Consider the following 24557-nt stretch of genomic DNA (forward strand, 5'->3'; position numbering starts at 1 on the left):
AGAATTTCGAAAGCATAGTAGAAATCCTACAGGACCACTTAAGCCCCACACCGCTGCTGATAGCAGAAAGATTTAAGTTCCACAAAAGGAACCGGCATAAAGACGAAAGTAATGCTGAGTACTTAACGGAACTGCGCAAGTTATTGAAACACTGCCAGTTTGGAGCGGGACTATCAGATACGTTAAGGGACAAGTTTGTGTGTGGGCTTCAAAGTGAAGGAACCCAGAAACGGCTTCTATCAGAAAAGGATCTTATGCTGGACAAGGCTTTCAGCATGGCAGTATCACACGAAGCAGCCGCACGGGGCGCTGCAGAGATACAACGAAGACCGCAAGAATACGGCACCAATGAAATGTCATATGGAGCAGGGAAGTGTTATCGCTGCGGCAGAACGACACACGATCAGAAGGATTGTTGGTTCAAGGACCAAGTGTGCAGACAGTGTGGAAAGACAGGACACATAGCAAGAGTCTGCAGGTCAGGGAAGAAAACCAACAGCAGGAAATCTCCACAGGAGAAGTACAAAAAGGTACATAAGGTGATGGACAGTAGTTCAGACGAACAGGGAAGTGATACAGACTCCGGAAGCAAGGAGCTGGGTTGTCTGAAACTACATAAGGTAACCAAAATGGAGGATCACCAGACTATCTGGGTCACACTCAAGATAGACGGAGTCCAAGTGAAAATGGAATTGGACACTGGATCAGCCCTAACAGTCATAAACCAAAGGGATTACAAGCGGCTATTTCCATATATACCCTTGGAAGCTACAGAGATTGTCTTGAAGACATACACGGGGCAAAAAGTCTACCCCAAAGGAAAAATAAGGGTAAAAGTGATATACAAAGGCCAGGAAATACCTAAAATGGACCTATATGTATTGCCAGATGGAGGACCACCACTACTAGGACGTGAATGGATCCGGAAGATACAACTAGATTGGCATTCCATACAGGCACTGAAGGTTGAGGCCAAAAAGGATGATGACGCCACACCTGGACGACTGTCAAAAATGCTAACGGACGCACAAGAAGTGTTCCAGGAGGGACTCGGAACACTAAAAGGCATAACAGCAACGATTAAAATAGAGGAAAATGCAAGTCCAAAGTTTTTTTAAGGCCAGTGCCTTATGCGATCCGACCAGCCGTTGAAGCAGAGCTGGAAGGGTTGGAACGTTCAGGAGTACTGTCCAAAGTAGACTGGAGCGAGTGGGCTACACCCATCGTCCCTGTAATGAAGAGGTCGTTGAGTAATACGCCTGGGGAACAAAAGAAGGTCCGCATCTGTGGGGATTTCAAGGTGACAGTGAACCCAGTCCTTCACACAGTACAATATCCGCTTCCACAGATTGAGGATATTTTCGCCTCGCTATCTGGGGGTAAACGCTTCACCAAAATTGATCTGGCCTAGGCGTATTTGCAAATGGAGGTAGAAGAAGCCTCGAAACAATACCTCACGATCAACACTCAGAGGTCTCTATCAGTACAACCGACTGGTTTTCGGGGTAGCATCGGCTCCGGCTATTTGGCAAAGGGCAATGGATCAAGTCCTGCAAGGAATTCCAGGGACCCAGTGTTATTTGGACGACATCCTGGTCATGGGCGAAAATGACAGTGAGCACCTCGCCAACCTGGAGAAGGTGCTCGCTAGATTAAAGGAATATGGGCTACAAGCCAATCGCCACAAATGCGAGTTTTTCCAGAAGCAGATCTCGTATTGTGGCCACATTATTGATGAAGAGGGGTTACATAAGTCCCCTGAAAAGATTGAGGCAGTCGTCAAGGCTCCAGCACCGGAAAATGTGTCACAACTGAGGTCGTTCCTCGAATTGGTGAACTACTACCATAAGTTCTTGCCAAATTTGTCTAGAGTAGTACACCCACTGAATACCCTACTGCAAACGGGGGTACTATGGAAGTGGAATTACGAATGTAAACGAGCTTTCCAGAAGTGCAAAGATTTGATCACATCAAAAGAGGTGTTGGCCCATTTCAACCCAGCACTACCAATCCGGTTGGCATGTGATGTATCACCCTATGGTATTGGAGCGGTGTTGTCGCACAAATTCCCGGACGGGTTGGAGAGGCCAGTAGCTTTTGCGTCTCGGTCACTAACCTCAGCCGAGCGCAACTACGCCCAGATTGACAGGGAGGCCCTCAGCCTAGTATGGGGAGTAAAAAAATTCAACCACTATCTGCATGCACAGAAGTTCACCTTGCTGACTGACCACCAACCACTTGTCTCCATCTTTAATCCAAAGAAGGGCGTTCCGGTAATGACTGCACAACGGTTACAAAGATGGTCCCTTTTTCTAGGGGCGAACCAATATGAAATAGAACATAAAGGCACGAAACAGCACAGAAATGCTGATGGACTATCACGCTTGCCACTGCCGACTGTGGAGGAAACACCAGCAGTGGACCCTATCGAGATATTTTATTCGTCAATAATTGAACGATTGCCAGTAACTAACGCGGATATAGAGGAGACCCGTAATGATCCGACACTGTCTCGGGTATATAATTTGACGGTGAGGGGATGGCCAACACATGGCGACCCACTATTGCCAGCATTCTCATCCAGAAGAGAACAGCTGTCAGTATGCCAGGGGACAGTGATGTGTGGATCCCGAGTGGTAATTCCACCCAAGTTAAGGGAGAGAGTGCTCAATGAGCTTCACGAAGGCCATCTGGGAGGGGTGAAAATGAAAAGCCTTGCCAGGGCTTATGTGTGGTGGCCAGGGATCGATCAACAAATCGAGGACCTAACAAAGAGCTGCTCAGGATGCCAGAAGGTCCAAAATGCACCACCACATGCCCCTCTACACCCATGGGAGTGGCCCTCCTCTACATGGCAATGGGTGCATATTGATTTTGCTGGTCCATTCATGGACTCAATGTTCTTAATAGCAGTGGATGCGCACTCGAAATGGCCTGAGGTGATCAAAATGTCCTCCACCACTACAGAGAAAACGATTGCAGTCCTACGGACCATATTTGCCAGGAACGGCTTGCCAGAGCAGATTTGCTCTGATAACGGACCACAGTTTGTGTCCGAAGAGTTTCGAAGATTTATGAAAAGAAATGGGGTAAGACATTACACCTCCGCTCCGTATCATCCAGCCACCAATGGATTGGCTGAGAGGTTTGTACAAACCTTTAAAAAAGCAGTAAGGGCCATGTGCGATGACGACATTCCACTGCAGCATAAGGTGGACAATTTCCTGTTAGCCTACAGAAATGCGACACATACAATCAGCAACCAAACCCCGGCCATGATGTTCTTTAACCGAAGGTTGAGATCTCGCCTGGATTTGCTCAGACCAAATGTGCGAAGAAATGTCGAGGATAAACAATTCCAGCACATCAATGAGAAGCCGACAAGGAGCTTCAATGTAGGACAACCAGTCTTGGCCCGTGATTACCGAACAGAGAAATGGCAACCCGGAACGATATGCACACGGCAGGGGCCATTGATGTACACAGTGGATGTCGGGGAGAACATTGTGAGACGCCACGTCGACCAGATCTTAGTGTCACAGGAACGAGTCAACCCCATGTCTCGCGTACCTGGGAATGAACCCGACATACTGGCAGCATCTACCTCAGAACCAGTAGCAGTGGGAACCGATGGAAAGGGGCCAGAATCGCCTCCGCACCAAGAACAAGAACCTCAGGAAAGGCGCTATCCAGAAAGGATCAGGAAGCCGCCCCAAAGACTGAATTTATAAATGGACTATTTCTGTTTAATGTGCATGTTAAAGTGTTAATTGTTATTTGAATGTTATGGGTACTGTTAATCTAAAAGGGGAGGAATTGTTGTGTATGTACCTTTAATAGAGAACTGTTTTACAGCTCCTGTATACTGTAGTACCGGCAGTGACCACACCTGTACATAAAGCCGGAGCAGGCTTCTGTACTTCAGTCTTGAGACTACTCTACTCCAGTAAACACCTGTTGATTGTTAAGTTACAGCCTCCGTGTAGTTCTTGGGGAAATATCCTATTTAAAGAATCACGGATCTAACAAATAGAATTAAATAAATTAATACCTAGCTAAGTCTTAGCCAAAAATGCTTCATTTTTGTCACAGCTACCCATGATCCCAGAAAGTATGTCAGACAAAAAGACATAAATTTAAATTGTTAAAAGTAATATAAAGAGTCATAAATGTTTGAAATAAGTTAGAGTTCTAGATATGGTTGCATGGTATGAGATAGAATGCTAATGCAACAAACTCAATTTGCTGAATGGCTTTTTCTCATGTTCTTCTAATGTTCATCCCCGCAAATTATAAGGGTCAAATGCAAGAATCCATTTAGATTTAATTTGACCAGCCTGATGTGGTTCTACATGGACTGACACATAGCAAAATACTGCATTATTTGACAAAGGCAAGAAATTCTTGGTGTGGTGGAAAAAATACTGGCTTTCAATTCAAATTTACCAAACCTACCTTTCATCCTCAGACTGCTGGGCAGTGCCTGTTGGGGGTTGTTGTCCAGTTGCCTTATCATCAGGACTTCCTGGTGAGCTTGCTTCATATGACAATAAAAGCTTATATATCTGATTCAGCTGAACTAGGATGTCTTTTGGAGTTTCCTTGGCTTCCAATTGACTGAAAAGGTCAATAGATGCAAAACAGATAAATGGAGTACTTTCAAAGTGTGCAAGTCTTTTTTTTAATGTGACTATAAAGTTTGAAAGCATTTCAAATCCTGTAATTGTACGGTGGAATGTGTACCCAGGCATGAACTATACACCATATTTTAAGGTGACAACACCACTGATTGGATGTGAACATAAAAGCACCCAAAACATAATGCATCAAAAGAAGAAGCAATTGTAGGATCCAGAAGATGCTTACTGTACATCACATTCTCTTCATGGTTTGCAGAGTTTGGTTTTAAAGCTTAGCTGACCCTTAGGGGGTCATTTTAATTTTAAGGAGGTGGGGGAGAGGGAGGAGGTTAAAAGTTTTAAAATGGGTAATTTGACCCCAACCTACCTCCAATACGCCCATTTTTGGTTTTAACGGAGGCAGATTGGGAGTCGGGCGACTAACCTCCTCTCCGGAGATGAGACACTCATTTAAATATTTTAACGAGGCTACATGCCTAAGGTCTTATCTGTGTTTCAGGTTTAACACTGGCAGCTGAAGAGGCGAAAATGACCGGGTCGAACACGCAAGTGTCTTTCCACCACTGCTTGTGGGCCAGGAGGTGCAGGACTGCTTCCCCCACCCCGGCCCACCAAGCTAACCTATTAACCACCCTGCGATCTTATCCCCGCGATCGGACCCCCCAGCAATTAGACCACTCCCCTGAACTTTCCAACCTTCGACATACCACCCGGCCTCTTCAATGTCTCCGATCCCCGACCAATCTCTCCAGTCCAACCCCCCCCCCCCCCCCCAAGTCCCTCTCGTCCCAACGATCTTGTGATGAAATATATGTCTTCATCAGCCCCTGTGTTTTACCTGCATTGTATTGTGTGTACCACCCCCTTTTCCCCTATTGTGTGTATTTGCTCCGCCCCTGTCTTTTGTCATATAAAGGTCTCAAGAGCTGTATGAGTCATTCTGCCAGACGAATCCGATGTGGAATGACGTGCAATGTTCTTAGTGATTAAAAGCCTTCAGTTGAATCCTTTAACTTCTTGTCTTTGAGTTATTGATGGCACATCAATTTTAATCACTAAAGCACCAGATGGATCGACTCCTGAAACCAGAGCGCTTGGATCTGGACCCCCATGCCACAGGCGCAGCCACACAGTTCGGACACTGGTTCCAATGCTTCGAATTTTTCATCGACACCTCAGCCACCGCCATAGCAGCCGCGACCGCCATCGGAGACGTGAAACTGGGAATCCTGCGAAACCGGGTGAGTCATCGGGTCTCCCCTCTCATCCGAGATGCCACCAGCTACGAGGATGCCTGCACCATTCTGAAGGCCCACTACGTGCGGCCAATAAACGAGGTGTACGCCAGGCATCTTCTGACTACTCGCACGCAGCGGCATGGTGAGTCACTAGAGGACTTCATGCTAAGCCTAAAAGTACTGGGCAGAGACTGTAACTGTAAGGCCGTGTCTGCCACCGTGTACACGGAGGAGCTGATCCGAGACTCCTTTATTGCGGGCCTCAGTTCAAATTACATTCGGCAGAAACTGTTTGAAAAGGAGGGACTGGACTTAAAACAGGCTATGGGCATAGCGCGATCACTGGATATGGCCCAGAGGAACTCTGAATCCTGTTCCTCAGGCCACGCGGCCCACTCCGCCTCGTGCGCGCCGTGGGGGCCGCCACCTTGGAAGCCATCTTCACCTCCCAGGTCTCAGGCCAGCCCAGCACCGTCGGAGCCCCAGCCTCCACCCAGGAGCCCCACTACTGCCGCGATGCATCGGGGCCCGAAATGCTACTTCTGCGGCCAGGACAAACACTCCAGGCATCTGTGCCCAGCGAAGGGCACCACCTGTTTTAAATGCGGGAAGAAAGGACATTTCAGTAAAGTCTGCAGAGGGAACCCCGCCTCCAACTCCGCCACCGCCGCGTGCGCGCCGTGGGGGCGGCCATCTTGGACGCCATCTTGTCCACCCTCATGGAGTCCACCATCTTGTCCTGACTATACGGACCCCCAGGACCCACTGGTGGCCTCAATCACAGTGGATCAATCCAGGCCGCATCCGTTGTCTAGATCGATGATGGACATAGAGGTAAACGGGAACAAGGTTAAGTGCTCGATTGACTGCGGGAGCACCGAAAGCTTTATTCATCCTAGCCTGGTAAAACGACTTTCACTAACGATAGTCCCTACACAGGGCAAAATCGCCATGGCTGATAAGACTCATACCTCAAAAATTACAGGTTTCTGCGCGGTTATGTTGTCGGTAAAAGGCACTGATTACAGAGATTTTAAACTGTTGATAATGCCAGATCTCTGTGTGAGCGTGATCTTGGGTCCGGACTTCCAGTGCCACCACCAAAGTATCACGCTTACCTACGGTGGGTCCCAGCCGCCCCTCACAGTGTGCAGTCTGGCTACCCTGAAGGTCAAGCCGCCCTCTCTGTTCGTCAACCTCGCACCCAACTGTCGACCCATAGCGACCAAGAGTAGGCGGTACAGCTGGGAGGACAGACGGTTCATTGCGTCTGAAGTAGAAAGACTCAAGCGGGAGGGTATCATCGAATGCAGTACCAGCCCGTGGCGCGCCCAGGTAGTAGTGGTTAAGGGTAGCGAAAATAAGCGGATGGTGATAGATTATAGCCAGACGGTTAATCTATACACCCAGCTAGACGCCTACCCTCTGCCCCGCATAGCGGATATGGTTAACCAAATTGCGCAATACCGGGTGTTTTCCACCATCGACCTAAAATCGGCATACCACCAGCTCCCCATTAGGCCGGAGGACCGTCCATACACCGCCTTCGAGGCGAACGGACGCCTCTACCACTTCCTCAGAGTCCCCTTTGGGGTAACGAATGGGGTCTCGGTCTTCCAGCGGGAGATGGACCGCATGGTCGATGAGAACCAGTTAACAGCCACCTATCCATACCTAGACAACGTCACCATCTGCGGCCACGACCAGCAAGACCACGACTCGAACCTCGAGATTTCTGAAAACCGCCCTCAGACTCAATCTCACCTACAACGAGGATAAGTGTGTCTTTAGCACCACGCGCCTCTGTATCCTGGGCTGCGTGGTGGAAAAAGGGGAAATCGGTCCAGACCCCGACCAATTGCGCCCCCTACGGGAGCTACCCCTACCAAACACTCCCAAGGCCCTGAAAAGGTGCCTGGGGTTTTTCTCCTATTACGCCCAATGGGTCCCCAATTATTCAGACAAGGCCCGTCCCCTCCTGAAATCAACGTCCTTCCCGCTCACGGCCGAGGCCCACGCCGCCTTCAACAGCATTAAACACGACATTGAGAAGGCCGCGCTGCGGGCAGTGGACAAAAACATCCCTTTCCAGGTCGAAAGCGATGCGTCCGACTTCGCTTTAGCAGCCACCCTCAACCAGGATGGGCGGCCCGTAGCCTTTTTCTCAAGAACCCTCCAAGGGCCCGAGATCAGGCACACCTCGGTAGAGAAGGAGGCCCAGGCCATAGTGGAGGCAGTGCGGCACTGGAGGCACTACCTAGCCGGCAAACGCTTCACCATGCTTACCGACCAGCGGTCGGTAGCCTTCATGTTTAACAACAAACAGAGGGGGAAGATCAAGAACGACAAAATTCTCAGGTGGCGGATCGAACTCTCCACGTTTGAGTACAACATAATATATAGGCTGGGGGCCCTCAACGAATCCCCGACGCCCTATCACGAGGGATGTGTGCCAGCATCCAGGGGGACAGGCTACAGGGCCTCCACAATGGCCTCTGCCACCCGGGGGTCACCCGGCTATTTCACTTTATAAAATCCCGTAACCTGCCCTATTCCATCGAGGAGGTCCGGTCTATGACCAGGGACTGCCGCACCTGTGCGGAATGCAAGCCCCGTTTTTACAGGCCCGACCGAGCCCACCTGATCAAAGCTACACGGCCATTCGAGCGCCTGAGCTTAGATTCCACCGACCGCAATGTGTACTTTCTCAACATTGTGGACGAGTACTCCCGCTTCCCATTCGCCTACCCCTGCCCAGACATGACCAGTGCCACGGTCATCAAGTGCCTCGGCAGCCTGTTTTGCACGTTCGGCATGCCGAACTACATCCACACTGACAGGGGGGCGTCGTTCATGAGCGACGAACTGCGCCAATACCTGCTGTCGAAGGGGATAGCCATGAGTCGGACCACTAGTTATAACCCCCGGGGTAATGGGCAAGTGGAGAGGGAGAACGCGACGGTGTGGAAGGCGGTCACCTTAGCACTAAGGTCTAAAGGCCTCCCTACCTCCCGCTGGCAAGAGGTCCTCCCAGACGTACTCCACTCGATAAGGTCGCTACTGTGTACTGCTACTAACGCCACTCCTCACGAGAAGATGTTTGTTTTTCCCCGCAAATCAACCTCGGGAGTGTCCCTACCTTCGTGGCTCTCCACCCCAGGGACAGTCCTATTACGGAAGCATGTGAGGGGCCACAAAACGGATCCCCTCGTGGAGGCAATACACCTACTCCACGCAAACCCACAGTACGCGTACGTCAGGCACGCCGACGGGCGTGAGGACACCGTGTCCATAAAGGACCTCACCTCGGCAGGAAGCGACGACGACCCATCCTCACCACCCCCAGAAGAACCTCCACCATCCCCAGAGGTATCCTCACCACCCCCAGAAGTACCTGCAACACCCCCAGCACATGGGTATGCCCAGGAGGGCACCACGGACTCCCGGTCGGAACCCGAGGTACTGTTGCGACGTTCAGGAAGGACTACCACACCCCGAACAGACTAAATCTGTAGAAGGGGTGAATGTGATGAAATATATGTCTTCATCAGCCCCTGTGTTTTACCTGCATTGTATTGTGTGTACCGCCCCCTTTTCCCCTATTGTGTGTATTTGCTCCGCCCCTGTCTTTTGTCATATAAAGGTCTCAAGAGCTGTATGAGTCATTCTGCCAGACGAATCCGATGTGGAATGACGTGCAATGTTCTTAGTGATTAAAAGCCTTCAGTTGAATCCTTTAACTTTTTGTCTTTGAGTTATTGATGGCACATCAGATCTCTCTGGGATCCCCAACCCCATGTCCACCCCGGCCCACGGTCTCTCCGGGGCCCCCCACTCCCAAGTCCACCCTGTCCCAATAATCTCTCCTGGGCACCGCCAGCCTCAAGTCCCCCTCGACCCAACGATCTCTCCGTGACCCCAAGTCAACCCCGGCCTATGAACTTTATTAACGATTCTTCAATATGATTGGTTAAGGAGATACACAGTTGCTTTCCCTGTTCACATAGGTCCCAGATGCTCTGTAGAGGGCGCTGCGCTGTTTCGATAGTTGGTTGAGAGGAACTTCCAGTGCAAAAGCCCATAAAAAGTCTGTGGACAAGTGCGTGTGTCGACGAATGGCTGGTGCCGTTCATTAGCTGCTGACTGCAAAATTTGGTCCAATTTCATACTTTTCCTGCAATTTTATACTGTTATTGCTTTTTCAAGAAGAAGCAATAAGACTGACCTAAGCAAGATACTTACGATTTCAATCTCTGCATCCTATAAATCGCTGTCAGAGGGATGGACTTTTTGACCTCTTTAGCCACGCTGGCAAGATCCACAAGTTTGTGATACACCTAAAGTCCAACAATTTCATGTTTAAAATGTATTCTCAAAAGTGATAAACCAAGAAGGCCATAGTATTTTTATGCTGAAGAAAGAAACCTCATACTTCGAACACAGTTGATTATGCTCTAGTATTTCTGCTGCACGATCAGTCAACAGAAATAGACTCTCAAATTGCTTCGTTCACAGCAATCTCTTATATAAGATAAAAAGCAAACTAAAATATTTTGATTCAAGTGTTTTATAGCAGGGGTTCTCACCCGGAGGTCCGTGGCCCCCCTAGGGTACTGCGGGAAGGTTTCAAGGGTTCCACCAAAAATAAGATTCTAGCTGACACTACCCTCCACCCAGCACCACCTCTTATCATTGACTGGTAGCCACACCATTTGCACCCTTATTTATAGCGGGAGAGTAGCGCCATGGGAAAACAGCTCAGTGCAACCAATAAGGATTGAGGGCAAGGAGCGCAGAGCCTATCAGAAATCAGGAGTATCTCAACCTGCTACAGTGTTGCGCAGCTTGATCCGGCGGTGTCCACAGTGCAGCCACAACATGCCCATAAACTTGCACGAGTGGTAGGGACCTCTCGCCCTGACCGAGGTGCACGAGACGCATCAAATATGGCAACGCCACATAGGTGTGCTGATAAAAGTGCTGACCCTGGCCTAGGTACTCACTGCAGCTGAGAGCTGAACACACCGGAACCGTTACAGAGCAACAAGAGGCAAAAAAAAGGATGAATTAATCTGCGTGTAAAGTGCCCAATGGCACATGTGGGAATCAATCCAGTTGCTGGAAATTAATAATACTGATTGGCGGGGGCAGGGGAACTACTGTCAGGCTGACCTTAACATCGGGCTACATGTTGTGTGCCATTGTATCACTTTCAGCTTCTGTTATTATTAAAACGGGATTTCAATTTAATAACTATTGGAAAGCAAACAGAAAAAATATTTCTTTAAAAGTGATTGTATTAGCTGTGTTTATTTTGCTGCGGCAAAGCTGGCTGCCAGCTTCTTATACTGCGCCCGGGCCTCCTGCATGATCCTGTTCGACTGTTGGTCGCAAACTTTCCAGCGATTTAAAAAGTAACAAGCCCCTTTGGGAATTTTGATACTTTTTCCTAACTTTTAAAAAATAATGTTGAGTATTTATTAATATTTTTATAGACATCTCCACTTATGTCAAGTTCTGCATAGGCTTAGAAACATGTAGCTTTTTGTGGGATACATTATGTATAATGTTATGATGAAAGGTGAGGGAAACTCCTCGGGGAAATTTTCCTGCCATGCCGCAAGCTCAGAAATTTCCGTGTCATTGCTCTGCAGCCCATTCATTGAACACCACAGGATCACCACTTACAAGTCTGGCTAAACTGATTTAGTGCTAACAAAATGTGGTTCTTGGGCCTTTCCTCAAGATCATGATAATTACAGATGAGGTAGGCCATTTGGCCCACCTTAATTCAACCATCCAAAGTTTCACTTTAAGTAAGTAAAACAAAAATAATAAATATGTATAACTAATTTTTATACAGAAAAAATAATTGTGTTACAGGGGTCCGTTGAATTTTTATTAACATGGGAGGGGGGCCCCAGAAACAAAAAAGTTGAGAACCCCTGTTTTAAAGTATGCAATTTTCACCCATTGAAAAAAAATCTAAATACTCATCATCGTAACTAAAATTAATCACTAAGATAATTTCATTTGCAGAGCTCTAGAAAGCAATCAGTTGATATGGCCAGACATTTCACCATTCTGAGTTCTGACTTGCCTGAAAAGCAATTAAACTTTAGCTGACCTCAAAATGCACTATTTCTCACCAAACACTTAGGGCTCGATTTTGTCAATTGGGAGCTTTTGGAGGCGGGACTCCCACTTTTTGGGTTGTAGTCCCGCCTCCATCGACTTGTGGCCAACCCACGCTATTTTCCCTTGATTGACCTTGTTAAGCCCGCCCAGCGGGCTCAGCAGGCCAATTAAGGGACACCTGGTTACTGGTGACGTCAGCGATTGACATTTCATCTGTCAAGAGCTTGTGACAGATGAAAAATCAACATTTGACAGCTCTGTGAAGCTGTCAAACACTGACAATCTGTCTTCTAACTTGCGTCCTTCTACTCCGACTCAGTTAGAGAGCTCTCCAGACCAGAAAGCAGAGGCTGCAGCTTTTGACAGTTCAGCGGCCATTCTGCTTTCTGTACCGGTGAGCTGAGGGACTCCCGAGAACTGAAGGAAGGAAGCCTGCAGGAGAAAGTAAAGGTAAGTAAAACTTATTAAAACACTTTACACTTACCTCACATACTTACCTCTGCACACATGCACCCATCACTCACCTGCACAATGGATATCTCGACCCCTCCAACCCCTGCAGACCGATGGTCCGCCTCACTAACCTGCCGTGGTTCCGAGCCGTCGGGTAGCCCACACTTCAGGGCTAAAAATAGGGATTAGGAAAAAAACTGCCTGTTAACTACCTGTTAACAGGCAGTTAATTGACACTAATCCCCTTCCAGCACAGGTCGGCTACCCGCCTCCTAGGACATTGGCACGGTGGCGGGTTGGGGGCAGGATGGGTTCCTGCCCCCCATTCTGCAATTTTCCCACCACTCCCGCCTCCAAACCCGCCTCCTCGGGGCTTGGAAAATCGAGCCCTTAAACTCTAATTGATCCACTTTAGCAGCAGAAAACCATATACAGGTTGAGCGTCCTGAATCCGTGCTTTTCCGGACTTCGGAACGTGTTCCTGATGTCCGAAGTCCGGAAATATCGCAACCTGGGCTTGGGCGTTTCCGGACTTCGGACATCAGAAACACGTTCCGAGTCCGAAAATGCCTGGGCCCAGGTTGCGATTTGGCAGGGTGTCCAGATTCCGGAACATTTTACGGATTCCAGACGACCCTGCCACCAATCGTCCCAGAGTCCGGAACTCTAGATTTTGGACGCTCAACCTGTACTGCATTGCACCACTCCAGATTTTGGACGCTCAACCTGTACTGCATTGCACCACATGACACATCTGTCCTTATAAATCTGTTACAGATTCAAAACAATCTTTTTTAACAATAATAAATGAAGGACTGCTATTTAATGTTGAGTTTTTCTGAATTTTGAGAGGTGCCCTGGTTTAGCTAAAAACATATAGTTCTATACAAGCAGTTTATGCCTCTTGTACTATTAAGAGTCTTACCATTGTGTACACCATTATGACAATGAAATAATGTAAAACAATCCTGATTAAACCTAAACATCCTATTCTATAACTATGGATTGATTTTGAATATTTTAGCTATTCAGCAGAATCACTTATGCAGTGAAAAATCTATACTGTTTTAAATGTAAGTAAAGACCTTTTACCTGTATAGAAAATATTTTCTTATACATATGTGGAACATTAGCTTGAATAAATTCTGCCGTACTGTAGGCAAATGTTGATGCATCTTTTGATTTTCCAGCATCCAAATAACATTCAATTAGTGCACTGGAAAAAAAATTAGAAATGTTTCTTTAAAACTTTTTTAAAAATGTAGAAATGCATATTTGATAATTATTTTAAATTTGAAACTGTGCTTATCCTCGCCTTCCCCTCGCTCCCCACCGATCAGCAGTGGGACATCTGGGCTAACTTTTCCCTTCCCTAGTCCAAGAGCACTGAGGCTAATTGTAGCATTTGATTTGCTGCCAGAGATACATAGATACATAGATACATAGAAGATAGGAGCAGGAGTAGGCCATTCGGCCCTTCGTGCCTGCTCCGCCATTTAATGAGATCATGGCTGATCCTTTAATTCAGTATCCCGTCCCCGCCTTCTCTCCGTAACCCTTAACCCCTTTTGCCCGTAGAAATATATCTAATTCCCTCTTAAATATATTTAATGAGCTGGCATACACTGCCCTCTGTGGCAATGAGTTCCACAGGTTCACCACTCTCTGAGTGAAGAAATTCCCCCTCATCTCTGTCCTAAATGGTTTAGCCCTTATCCTTAAATTATGTCCTCTAGTTCTGTTCTCACCCGCCAAGGGAAACATTCCTTCTGCATCCAGTCTGTCTAGACCTGTCAGAATTTTATACACTTCTATGAGGTCCCCTCTCAATCTTCTAAACTCCAGTGTGTACATCCCTAAACTACATAGTCTCTCCTCATAGGTCATTCCCGCCATTCCTGGTATCAGCCTGGTGAATCGCCGCTGCACCCCCTCCATGGCAAGAACATCCTTCCTCAGATGAGGCGACCAAAACTGTACACAGTACTCGAGGTGTGGTCTCACCAGTGCCCTGTACAGCTGCAGCAAGGTATCCCTGTTCCTGTATTCTAACCCTTTTGCTATGAAGGCCAGCATACCGTTTGCCTTCTTGACCGCCTGTTGCACCTGCATGCTCGCCTTCAGTGACTGGTGTACAAGAACACCCAGGTCTCTCTGTACTTCCCCCTCTCCCAATCTATTGCCATTTAAATAATAATTTGCCCTCCCGTTCCTGCACCCAAGGTGGATAACTTCGCACTTGTCCACATTATAGTGCATCTGCCATTTATCCGCCCAATCGCCCAGTCTGTCCAAATCGCTCTGGAGCTTCCTGGTCTCTTCCTCTGAGCCCACCCCCCCTCCTAGTTTAGTGTCGTCTGCAAATTTGGAAATGCTGCATCCGACTCCCTGATCCAGGTCATTAATGTAAATTGTGAACAGCTGGGGGCCCAGGACAGATCCCTGTGGTACCCCACTTGTTACTGCCTGCCATTCAGAAAATGAGCCGTTTATTCCAACTCTCTGTTTTCTATCTGACAGCCAGTTCCCTATCCACGCCAAAACTTTCCCCTTTATCCCATGAGCCTCAATTTTCCATGCTAATCTTTTATGTGGGACCTTATCGAAGGCCTTTTGGAAGTCCAGGTACACCACATCTACTGGCTCTCCCCCATCTATTCTACCAGTTACTCCCTCAAAAAATTCCAATAGATTAGTCAAGCACGATTTACCCTTTGTAAATCCATGTTGACTCTGTCCTATCCTGTCCCCATTTGCTAAGTGCTCCGCTATTTCATCCTTAATGATGGACTCCAGCATTTTGCCCACAACTGATGTAAGGCTTACAGGTCTGTAATTACCTGCTTTTTCCCTACCCCCCTTTTTGAATAGTGGGGTAACGTTAGCTACCCTCCAATCCATCGGCACTGTTCCCGAGTCTAATGAATTCTGAAAAATCATCCTTAGTGCATCCGCTATCTCTAGGGCCACCTCCTTCAGTACCCTAGGATGCATGTTATCAGGCCCTGGGGATTTGTCCACCTTCAATCCCTTTAGCTTCCTTAACACCATATCCTTAGAGATATTGATTTGCGTCAGTTCCTCCTTTGCCAATGTCCCTATTTTTCCCGATATCCCAGGGAGGTTTTTTGTGTCTTCCTTCGTAAAGACTGACCCAAAGTATGCATTTAGTTGATCTGCCATTTCCTTATTTCCCATTATATATTCCCCCGTATCTGACTGCAATGGACCAACTTTGGTTTTCACCAGTCTTTTCCTTTTGATATACTTATAAAAGCTTTTGGAGTTAGTTTTTATATTTTCCGCCAGCTTGTTTTCGTAAGCTATTTTGCCCCTCTTGATTATGCCCTTTGCCCTCCTTTGCTCTATCTTAAACTGTTCCCAATCTTCCGCTCTGGCGCTTTTTTTGGCTATTTTATACGCCCTATCTTTGGATTTTATGCTGTCTCTAATTTCCCCTGTTATCCACGGTTGAGTCACCTTTTTAGATTTCCTTTTATGCCAGATTGGTATAAACAATTTTTGCAATTTTGTCATTCTATCTTTAAATGTTTGCCATTGTTTATCTACCTCCAGTCCTCCCAGGAACGTTGTCCAATCAGACCTACTCAGTTCCCGTCTCATGGCATCATAATTCCCCTTGTTTAAATTCAGGACCTTAGTCTCTGAGTCAATTTCTTCGCTCTCCATTTCGAGTGAGAAATCGATCATGTTATGATCGCTCTGACCCAAGGGTCCCCGTACAACAAGATTACTGATTAGTCCCTTCTCTGCACAGTACCCAGTCCAATATAGCCTGTTCCCGAGTTGGTTCCTCGACATATTGATCCAGATAACCATCCCTCAAACACTCAAGGAATTCCTCCTCCTCATTATTTTTACTGATTAGGCTAGTCCAATCTATATGTAAGTTAAAGTCACCTATGATGACAGCTGTGCTCTTATTGCACGCTTCTCTAATTTCCCTCGTGATGGCATCAACAAAGTTAGCACAGAATGGGAATTAAACGTGGCTGCTTCGGCTCTGAATAACTCAACAACACAGGTTGACGCCTTTAATGTCTAAGCCAGAAGAAGAACCATAGTGGTTATCTTACCACACAGGATCAATAAAGGTGAAAGTGCAACATTCATTTGGTGCATTTGACCCTCAAAGATGCTTTAGGTCAATGTCAGTGAAGTGCTACTGTGGGTCTATCATGCTCCTCACTGTATAAAGCAGTGCTGCCACATATGGGAATCCCACCACTAACAGTACTGTTTTGCTAATTCCTGCCCCCCCCCCCCAACCTCCTCATGGCTGACAAATACCAGTAAGCCAAATTACACATTTAACCACAGTTGTAGTAAACCTTCGTTTCACCTTCCACAGTACTGCCAAACTCCACGATGCCCCTCCACAGTAATGTCAGATCAAAGGACCCCCCTACGATGCCAAAGTCCATAAGTCCCCTGCATTATGGTTAAATGCCAGACTTCCACCCCAGTTCGGCCAAACCCAAGACCGTTTCCTAGTACTACCAAAGTCCAAATCCATTCTCCAATGCTACCAAAGCACAGGACAAACCCCAAGTGCAACTATGGCCCATCCCCTTACAGATACTGCTAACTATTTATAAAACTTAACAGTACTATATATTGTAATGTATCAAATATCAGCTCCTATCTACTTCCATAATAATCAATTTCTAACAATTATTAAAACATGAAAAGAAATAGATTGCTTGGAAGTTTCCCTTCAGTAGCAATAAAAGTGAAAGAATTTTGTAATATACAGTTACCCCTTCTTTTAATTAAATATCCAGAATGCAATACATTGATATTGTTTGTTTTACTTAATTGTTAAGCAAAGCCTCAATTTTAAAATTTTTATCCTTGTTTTCAAATCCCTATATTGCCTCGCCCCTCCCTAATTCTGTAATCTCCTCCACCCCCACAATGCCCCAACCCCCCCCCCAAACCCCCCCGAGATATCTGCGCTCCTCTAATTCTGCCCTCTTGAACATCCCTGATTATAATCGTTCAACCATTGGTGGCCGTGCTTTCAGCTGCCGAAGCCCTAAGCTCTGGAACTCCCTCCCTAAACCTCTCCGCCTTGCTACCTCTCTTTCCTCCTTTAAGATGCTCCTTAAAACCTACCTCGTTGACCAAGCTTTGATCATCTGCCCTAATATCTCCTTATGTGGTTCGGTGTCAAATTTTGTTTTAGAACGCTCCCATGAAGCACCTTGGGACGGTTTGCTACGTTAAAGGCACTATATAAATACAAGTTGTTGTTGTTGAAATATTACAAATATTGCCTTTTAGAAAGTTGAAACCACAAAGTTCTAGTACTACAATGCTATTTGATTGCTGATACAATTGTGGGTTAAACATGTGGTTTCATAGTGAAAGAAAAATAATAAGTAGCTTACATTCTTAATTCAGCCCTCCATTCATAGTCCACGTCTTCAATGAACTGCAATGCTTTTATAATTTCAGACAGACTGATGATCACATAATTGCAGAAGCCTGGCTTTAAAAATGGCCTTATCATCCTCCAATATAGAACGGATGCATTGTAAATCAAGAAATGGTATCTGTAAAACAATGTTTTTAAATTTCTTTTTAAAGGCTCACTTTTACGGCATAACTGTTAACCCACTATTTAGGATATATAATCTGGGAAATGGAAGCCAGTGTTAGTGAGCGGACGCTCAGCTTTGCGGCTCTGGCTGGCTGGCTTCGCACGGGTGCAGGGCCTCATCGACTGCGCACATGTGGCCATCAGGGCATTCCCACATCACCCAGGAGTGTTTGTGAACCCCAAGGGCTTCCACTCCCTCAATGTACAGCTGGTCTGCAACCATAGGAAGATCATCATGCCTGTGTGCGCCAAATTCCCTGGCAGCTGACATGACTCGTTCGTCCTGCCCCAGTCCACCCTCCCTCAGCTCTTCGCACCTCCAAATACATTTAACTAGCTGGCTACTTGGAGACAAGGGCTATCCACTGAAGATGTGGCTCATGACACCCTTGAGGAGGCCAAGCAATGAGCGCGAGTAGCGTTTTAATGAAAGCCACATGTCCACGAGATGCGTCATAGAGCAGACAATAGGCATGCACATGATGCGCTTCAGATGCCTTAACAGATATGGAGGAGCCCTTCAGTACACACAAGCTAGGGTCTCCAGAATCGTTGTCATCTGCTGTGCTCTGCACAACATAATGCAGCAATGAGGATTAGAGCTGCATGAGGAGCAAGGCGCAAGCCTCTTCAGAGGAGAAGTATCAGCTGGAAGATGAGGAAAAGGAGCAGGAGCAACCTGAGATCTAGATGGCACCAGCACTGGAGCACATTGCTGCCCGGGAAGGCCTCATAATGGCCAGATTTACTTAACTTCCTGCATTGCACCCATATGGCTGCCACATGCTGTGCCAAGTCCCCCCCACCCAACAACACCAGAAAGCATCCCTACAATGAACGAGCCATTCCTTTCACAGTGACTCCCTTATGTCTCACCATTCACTCCTACTCAAAAAGCCACTTCCAAAGTAGCAGACAAAAATGGGCATGACCGGAAAATGGTGAAAAGAAATACTTTTATATGTGTGACAACAGTAACGGAACCTTAACAATAACACATCTTTATACACCTATGTGCTTACCCTTGTGCATCTACTTTTGTGTCATTTTTCTTTTCCACGTGCTTCTACGAGGTGTACCCCCTGTGGCTTCAGCAGAGGTAGAGGCAGGCTGCTCACTTCCCAACTGCAAAAGTTTTGACACTTTTGGGGGATGTCCTCTGGGTTTTGGAACCTGTGAGGGTCACGCCAAAGTCTGCTCCTCCTGCGACTGTGCAGGGGCAGACTCGGCCATTGCGATCCGAGGAAGCATCTGGGGCTCTGACTGAGGGGGCGGGCAACAGGGGAGAAGTGGAAGCGCTTTGAGAGGAGCCCCACTTCCATGTCCCCTCTCCCCATCACCCCTCTTACGGGCCACCCGTACTTCCCCCTGCTAGCAAGGAGCTGGAGAGCACAGTGCTGCACAGCAATGGGGCCATGAGGACCCAAGTCTACGTTTAGATCACGCCTAGAAAGGAAGTCTATGAGCATCTGCCATCTGTTCTCCATAGCTAGTATGTGTTGATGTGAGTGGCGCATTTGCTGCTCCTTGCAGGTGGCCATCCTTTCCATGGAAGAGCACATCATCGCCATCGCCTGCGACATGGTGATGCTCATGTTGAAGATGGACTCCTCCATTCTCTGCACATTTGCAGACATTGCAGCTGCAAAACCTGCCAGAGCCTCCTGCATTTCTTGCTGCCAGTCCAGGATCACCCTCTTTCTCGATGGCCTGAGGCTCAGCATCGGCATGCAGCTCAGCAGAGCTTGGAGCGTCCTGCGCCCTCCGGAAAGGAGTCTCCACTGCTGTTCCTGTCAACACCATCTGCTCTTGCTCACTTGCAGGTGGGGTGCTCTTGATGGACCTGTGGGAGAGTAAAGAGATGATTTAGAAATGTTATATTAAGAATGGGTAACGATACCATTATGCACATGATGAACATTCACTGGCTGCTGACATCAGTCACCATATGAGTGGCTGCTGTATGCAATGTGGCTGTATGAGATGTAATTCTGTCGCCGGGTTGCTGAGATGTCCCCCTCTCTCTGTCTCCCAACGTCTGCAACTCTCGAGATCTCCAGGGCCAACTCCTCTGTTGCAGTTAAAGTACTGAAGGATGGAGGCCTACCTCCGTTTCTCTTCCTCTCCCTGTTGTTGTGCACTCTCTTCTCCTGTAAGGAGGGAAAGAGAAGTTTGAGTGAGAGTGATGGAATGAGTGTAAAGAATGTGTGGGTAACATCTGTAGAAGGTGACTATGAGGGAGTGGGGTGCCAATGGCAAATGGCCTCTTTCTGTGTTGTTAATTGGTATGATTACATTAGGATGAGGGTGAGTGTGAGGGGTGGTTAGTCAGATGGGGATTTGAGAATATACATAGAGAGGGATGGGTGGATGTGCAAGGTATGTTGGTGTGAGGAATGATGTGCAGGAGTAGGCTTGGGAAGGCAGAGTGATGGGGATGTGTTGACAGGCACAGCAGAATGAGGGTGAGTGTGGCTTTGCACTCTCCTTTCCTGATCTCATAAGATCATTGAAGCGTTTCCTGCTCTGTATCCAGGTCCTCCTTACGACATCCCTGCTGTTGATCTCAGCAATTTGGAGCCAGGCCCTTTTGGTCTCTTAGGGAGGTGTCTTCCGCCCATCAGCAGGGAAGAGGACCTCACTGCGTGCTCTGACTCCCGCCACAAGAATATATAGCGATTCATCGGAAAAGCGTGGTGCAGCCCTCTGTCTTTGTGAACTCATTTTTCTATTTCTCAGCAACAACACACTCCTCTCCAAAACTCCCTCCACACTCCTACATGAACCTTGAAATGCGATGTGGCCACGGCTGCTTTAAATATCGCCGTTGGAAATGAGTCTTCGATGACGTCATCAAACCCACACCATTTAATAGGGCCAGGAAACGCGCATGTCTGCCTTAATAGGGGCCATTACGCTAAAGTCGCTATGAAGAGCAGGCTGATCAATACATTGCGGTACTGACCCGCTCAGCAGCCTGCACGCACCCGAACCGACTCGGCAGGGGAAATTCCAGCCATAGTAGCCAATTTTCAACCTAGTAAGACAAATGTCAGATTTTGATTTCAGAAACTGCCCAAATCTGACATTTGCCTTATTGGTGAAAGAAATTGGCTACATGCGTGTGGAGGCCTCCGATCTGGAAAAAATCTACGCCCTTACCTGAGGGCTCCGGAGGTCCAGCCATTTCCGCTCCTGGGCCTCTGCTCTACAAAATGCGCAGGGGCGCAAGGCAGTTCGCAAGCGTCCCTGGGATCACATGGGCCATGGGGAACCAATCAAAGAAGGGAATCCCCCTTCATACTTTTGACAGGTCTCTCAACTCAGACCCGTCAAACGTATGAATGGGGATCACTCAAAAAACACACAAAACATTAAATATTTTTTTAAAATCACGTTTTTTAAATTAGTTAAAACACATTAAAAAAAAATTTAAAGAAAAATAAACTTACTTTTTTTTAAAAAGTATTTTTAAATTATAAATGAGTGAAAAAAAAATATTTTTTTACTTTTTTAAACTCATGTTGGTAAAAGCAGGCCTTATGCTTGCTTTTACCAGGAATAAGATTTTTAAGGGTTTGCAGCAGGCGGAGGTTCTGCAGAAAGCGGAACTCTCCACTCGCAGAGGCCCTTCTCCAGGGCTGGCAGAGGATCTGTCAAGAGGATTCATGACAGATCAGAAGTGCCGGTTTTACACAGAAACACAGAAGATAGGAGCAGGAGTAGGCCATTCGGCCCCTCGAGCCTGCTCTGCCATTCAATGCGATCATAGCTGATCATCCAAATTCAGTACCCGGTCCCTGCTTTCTCCCCATACCCCTTGATCCCTTTAGCCTTAAGAAATATATCCAACTCCTTCTTCAATATATTTAATGTATTGGCCTCTACTGCCTTCTGTGGTAGAGAATTCCACAGGTTCACCACTCTCTGGGTGAAGAAATTCCTCCTCATTTCTGTCCTAAATGGCCTACCCCTTATCCTTAGACTGTGACCCCTGGTTCTGGACTCCCCGACCATCGGGAACATCCTTCCTGCATCTAGTCTGTCCAGTCCTGTCAGAATTTTATCAGTTTCAATGAGATCCCCTCTCATTCTTCTAAACTCCAGCGAGTACAAGCCCAATCGACCCAATCTCTCCTCATACGTCATTCCTGCCATCCCAGGTATCAGCCTGGTGAATCTTCACTGAACTCCTTCCATGGCAAGAACATCCTTCCTCAGATAAGGCGACCAAAACTGCACACAATACTCAAGATGTGGTCGCACCAAGGCCCTGTGCAACTGGAGCAAGACATCCTTGTTCCTGTACTCAAACCCTCTCGCTACAAAGGCCAACATACCATTTGCCTTCTTAACCACCTGCTGCACCTGCATGCTTACCTTCAGCAACTGGTGCACAAGGACACCCAGGTCTCGTTGCACTTCCCCTTCTCCCAATCTATTGCCATTCAGATAATAATCTGCCTTCCTGTTTTTGACACCAAAGTGGATAACCTCACATTTAGCCATGTTATATTGCATCTGCCATGCTTCTGCCCAATCACCCAACCTGTCCAAATCATCCTGGAGTTTCTCGGCATCCTCCTCACAGCACACACGCCCATCCAGCTTTGTGTCATCTGCAAATTTGGAGATATTATATCTAGTTCCCTTGTCTAGATCATTAATATATATTGTGAATAGCTGGGGTCCTAGCACCGATCCCTGCGGTACCCCACTAGTCACTGCCTGCCACTCGGAAAAAGACCCGTTTATTCCAACTCTTTGCTTTCTGTCTGCCAACCAGTTCGCTATCCAAGTCAATACCTTGCCCCCAATCCCATGTGCCTTAACTTTACACGCTAATCTCTTATGCAGGACCTTACCGAAAGCCTTCTGAAAGTCCAAATACACCACATCCACTGGTTCTCCCTTATCTATTTTACCAGTTACATCCTCAAAACATTCCAGTAGATTAGTCAAGCACGACTTACCTTTTGTAAATCCATGCTGACTTTGTCCGATCCTGTCACTGTTTTCCAAGTGCTCTGCTATTACATCTTTTATAATGGACTCTAGCATTTTCTCCACTACCGATGTCAGGCTTACTGGTCTGTATTTCCCCGTTTTCTCTCTACCACCTTTTTTGAATAGTGGGGTAACATTAGCTACCCTCCAATCCATGGGTACTGTTCCAGATTCCATCGAATGTTGGAAGATGATCAGCAATGCATCTACTATTTCTAGGGCCACATCCTTAAGTACCCTAGGATGTAGATTATCAGGCCCTGGGGACTTATCGGCCTTCAATCCAATCAATTTCCCTAACACCATTTCCCTACAAATACTGATTTCTTTCAGTTCCTCCCTTTCATCAGACCCTATGTTCCCCGACATCTCTGGGAGGTTATTTGTGTCCTCCTTTGTGAAGGCAGAACCAAAATATGTATTTAATTGGTCTGCCATTTCTTTGTTCCCCATTATAAATTCCCCTGATTCTGACTGCAAGGGACCTACGCTTGACTTCACCAATCTTTTTCTCTTCACATATCTATAAAAGCTTTTATAATCACTTTTTATGCTCCCTGCAAGCTTACTCTCATATTCTATTTTCCCCTTCTTAATTAATCCCTTTGTCCTCCTTTGTTGAATCCTAAACTGCTCCCAATCCTCAGGTTTACTGCTTTTTCTGGTCAATTTATATGTCCTCTCCTTGGATCTTATGTTATCCCTAATTTCCCTTGTTAGCCACGGTTGAGTCACCTTTTTTGTTTTATTTTTATGCCAAACTGAGATGAACAAATTCTGTAGTTCATCCATGCGGTCTTTGAATGTTTGCCATTGCCTATCCACCGTCAACCCTTTGAGTGACATTCCCCAATCAATCCTACCCAACTCGCGCCTCAGACCATCGTAGTTCCCTTTATTTAAATTCAGGACCCTAGTCTCTGTGTCAACTACTTCATTCTCCATCTTAATGAAGAATTCTATCATATTATGATCGCTCCGACCCAAGGGGCCTCGTACAACAAGGTTGCTAAATAATCCTTTCTCGTTACATAATACCCAGTCTAAGATGGCCTGATCTCTGGTTGGTTCCTCGACATATTGGTCCAGGAAACCATCCCGTAAATACCCCAGGGATTCCTCCTCCACAGTATTGTTACTAATTTGGTTAGCCCAATCAATATGTAGATTAAAGTCACCCATGATGACTGCTGTGCCCTTACTGCACGCGTCTCTAATTTCCCTTTTAATGCCATCCCAACCTCCGCATTACTCCCACTAACGTTTTCTGCCCCTTGGTATTTCTCAGTTCTACCCATACAGATTCCACATCATCAGAACTAATATCCTTCCTTACAATTGTGTTAATCCCTTCTTAACCAGCAATGCTACCCCACCTCCCTTTCCTTTTTGCCTATCTTTCCTGAATATTGAATACCCCTGGATGTTGAGTTCCCAGCCTTGGCCACCCTGGAG

At 46.9% G+C, this 24557-nt stretch overlaps 1 protein-coding gene across 1 annotated transcript in view; it reads right to left on the reverse strand.

Annotated features, from left to right (window-relative positions):
* The window catches only part of cfap46 (cilia and flagella associated protein 46), a 575305-nt gene that overhangs the window by 540989 nt on the left and 9759 nt on the right, over window positions 1-24557 (reverse strand). Inside the window, exons 5-8 of the mRNA XM_085994743.1 lie at window positions 17884-18048; window positions 13562-13685; window positions 10121-10215; window positions 4456-4617 (exon numbers count right to left, since the gene is read on the reverse strand). Coding sequence (XP_085850869.1) covers window positions 4456-4617; window positions 10121-10215; window positions 13562-13685; window positions 17884-18048 — 546 coding nt within the window. The remainder of the gene's footprint in view (window positions 1-4455; window positions 4618-10120; window positions 10216-13561; window positions 13686-17883; window positions 18049-24557) is intronic.

This window comes from Somniosus microcephalus, chromosome 8 (genome assembly GCF_052327205.1).
Source record: "Somniosus microcephalus isolate GS21.2 chromosome 8, FLI_Smic_1.0, whole genome shotgun sequence".
Taxonomy (NCBI): domain Eukaryota; kingdom Metazoa; phylum Chordata; class Chondrichthyes; order Squaliformes; family Somniosidae; genus Somniosus; species Somniosus microcephalus.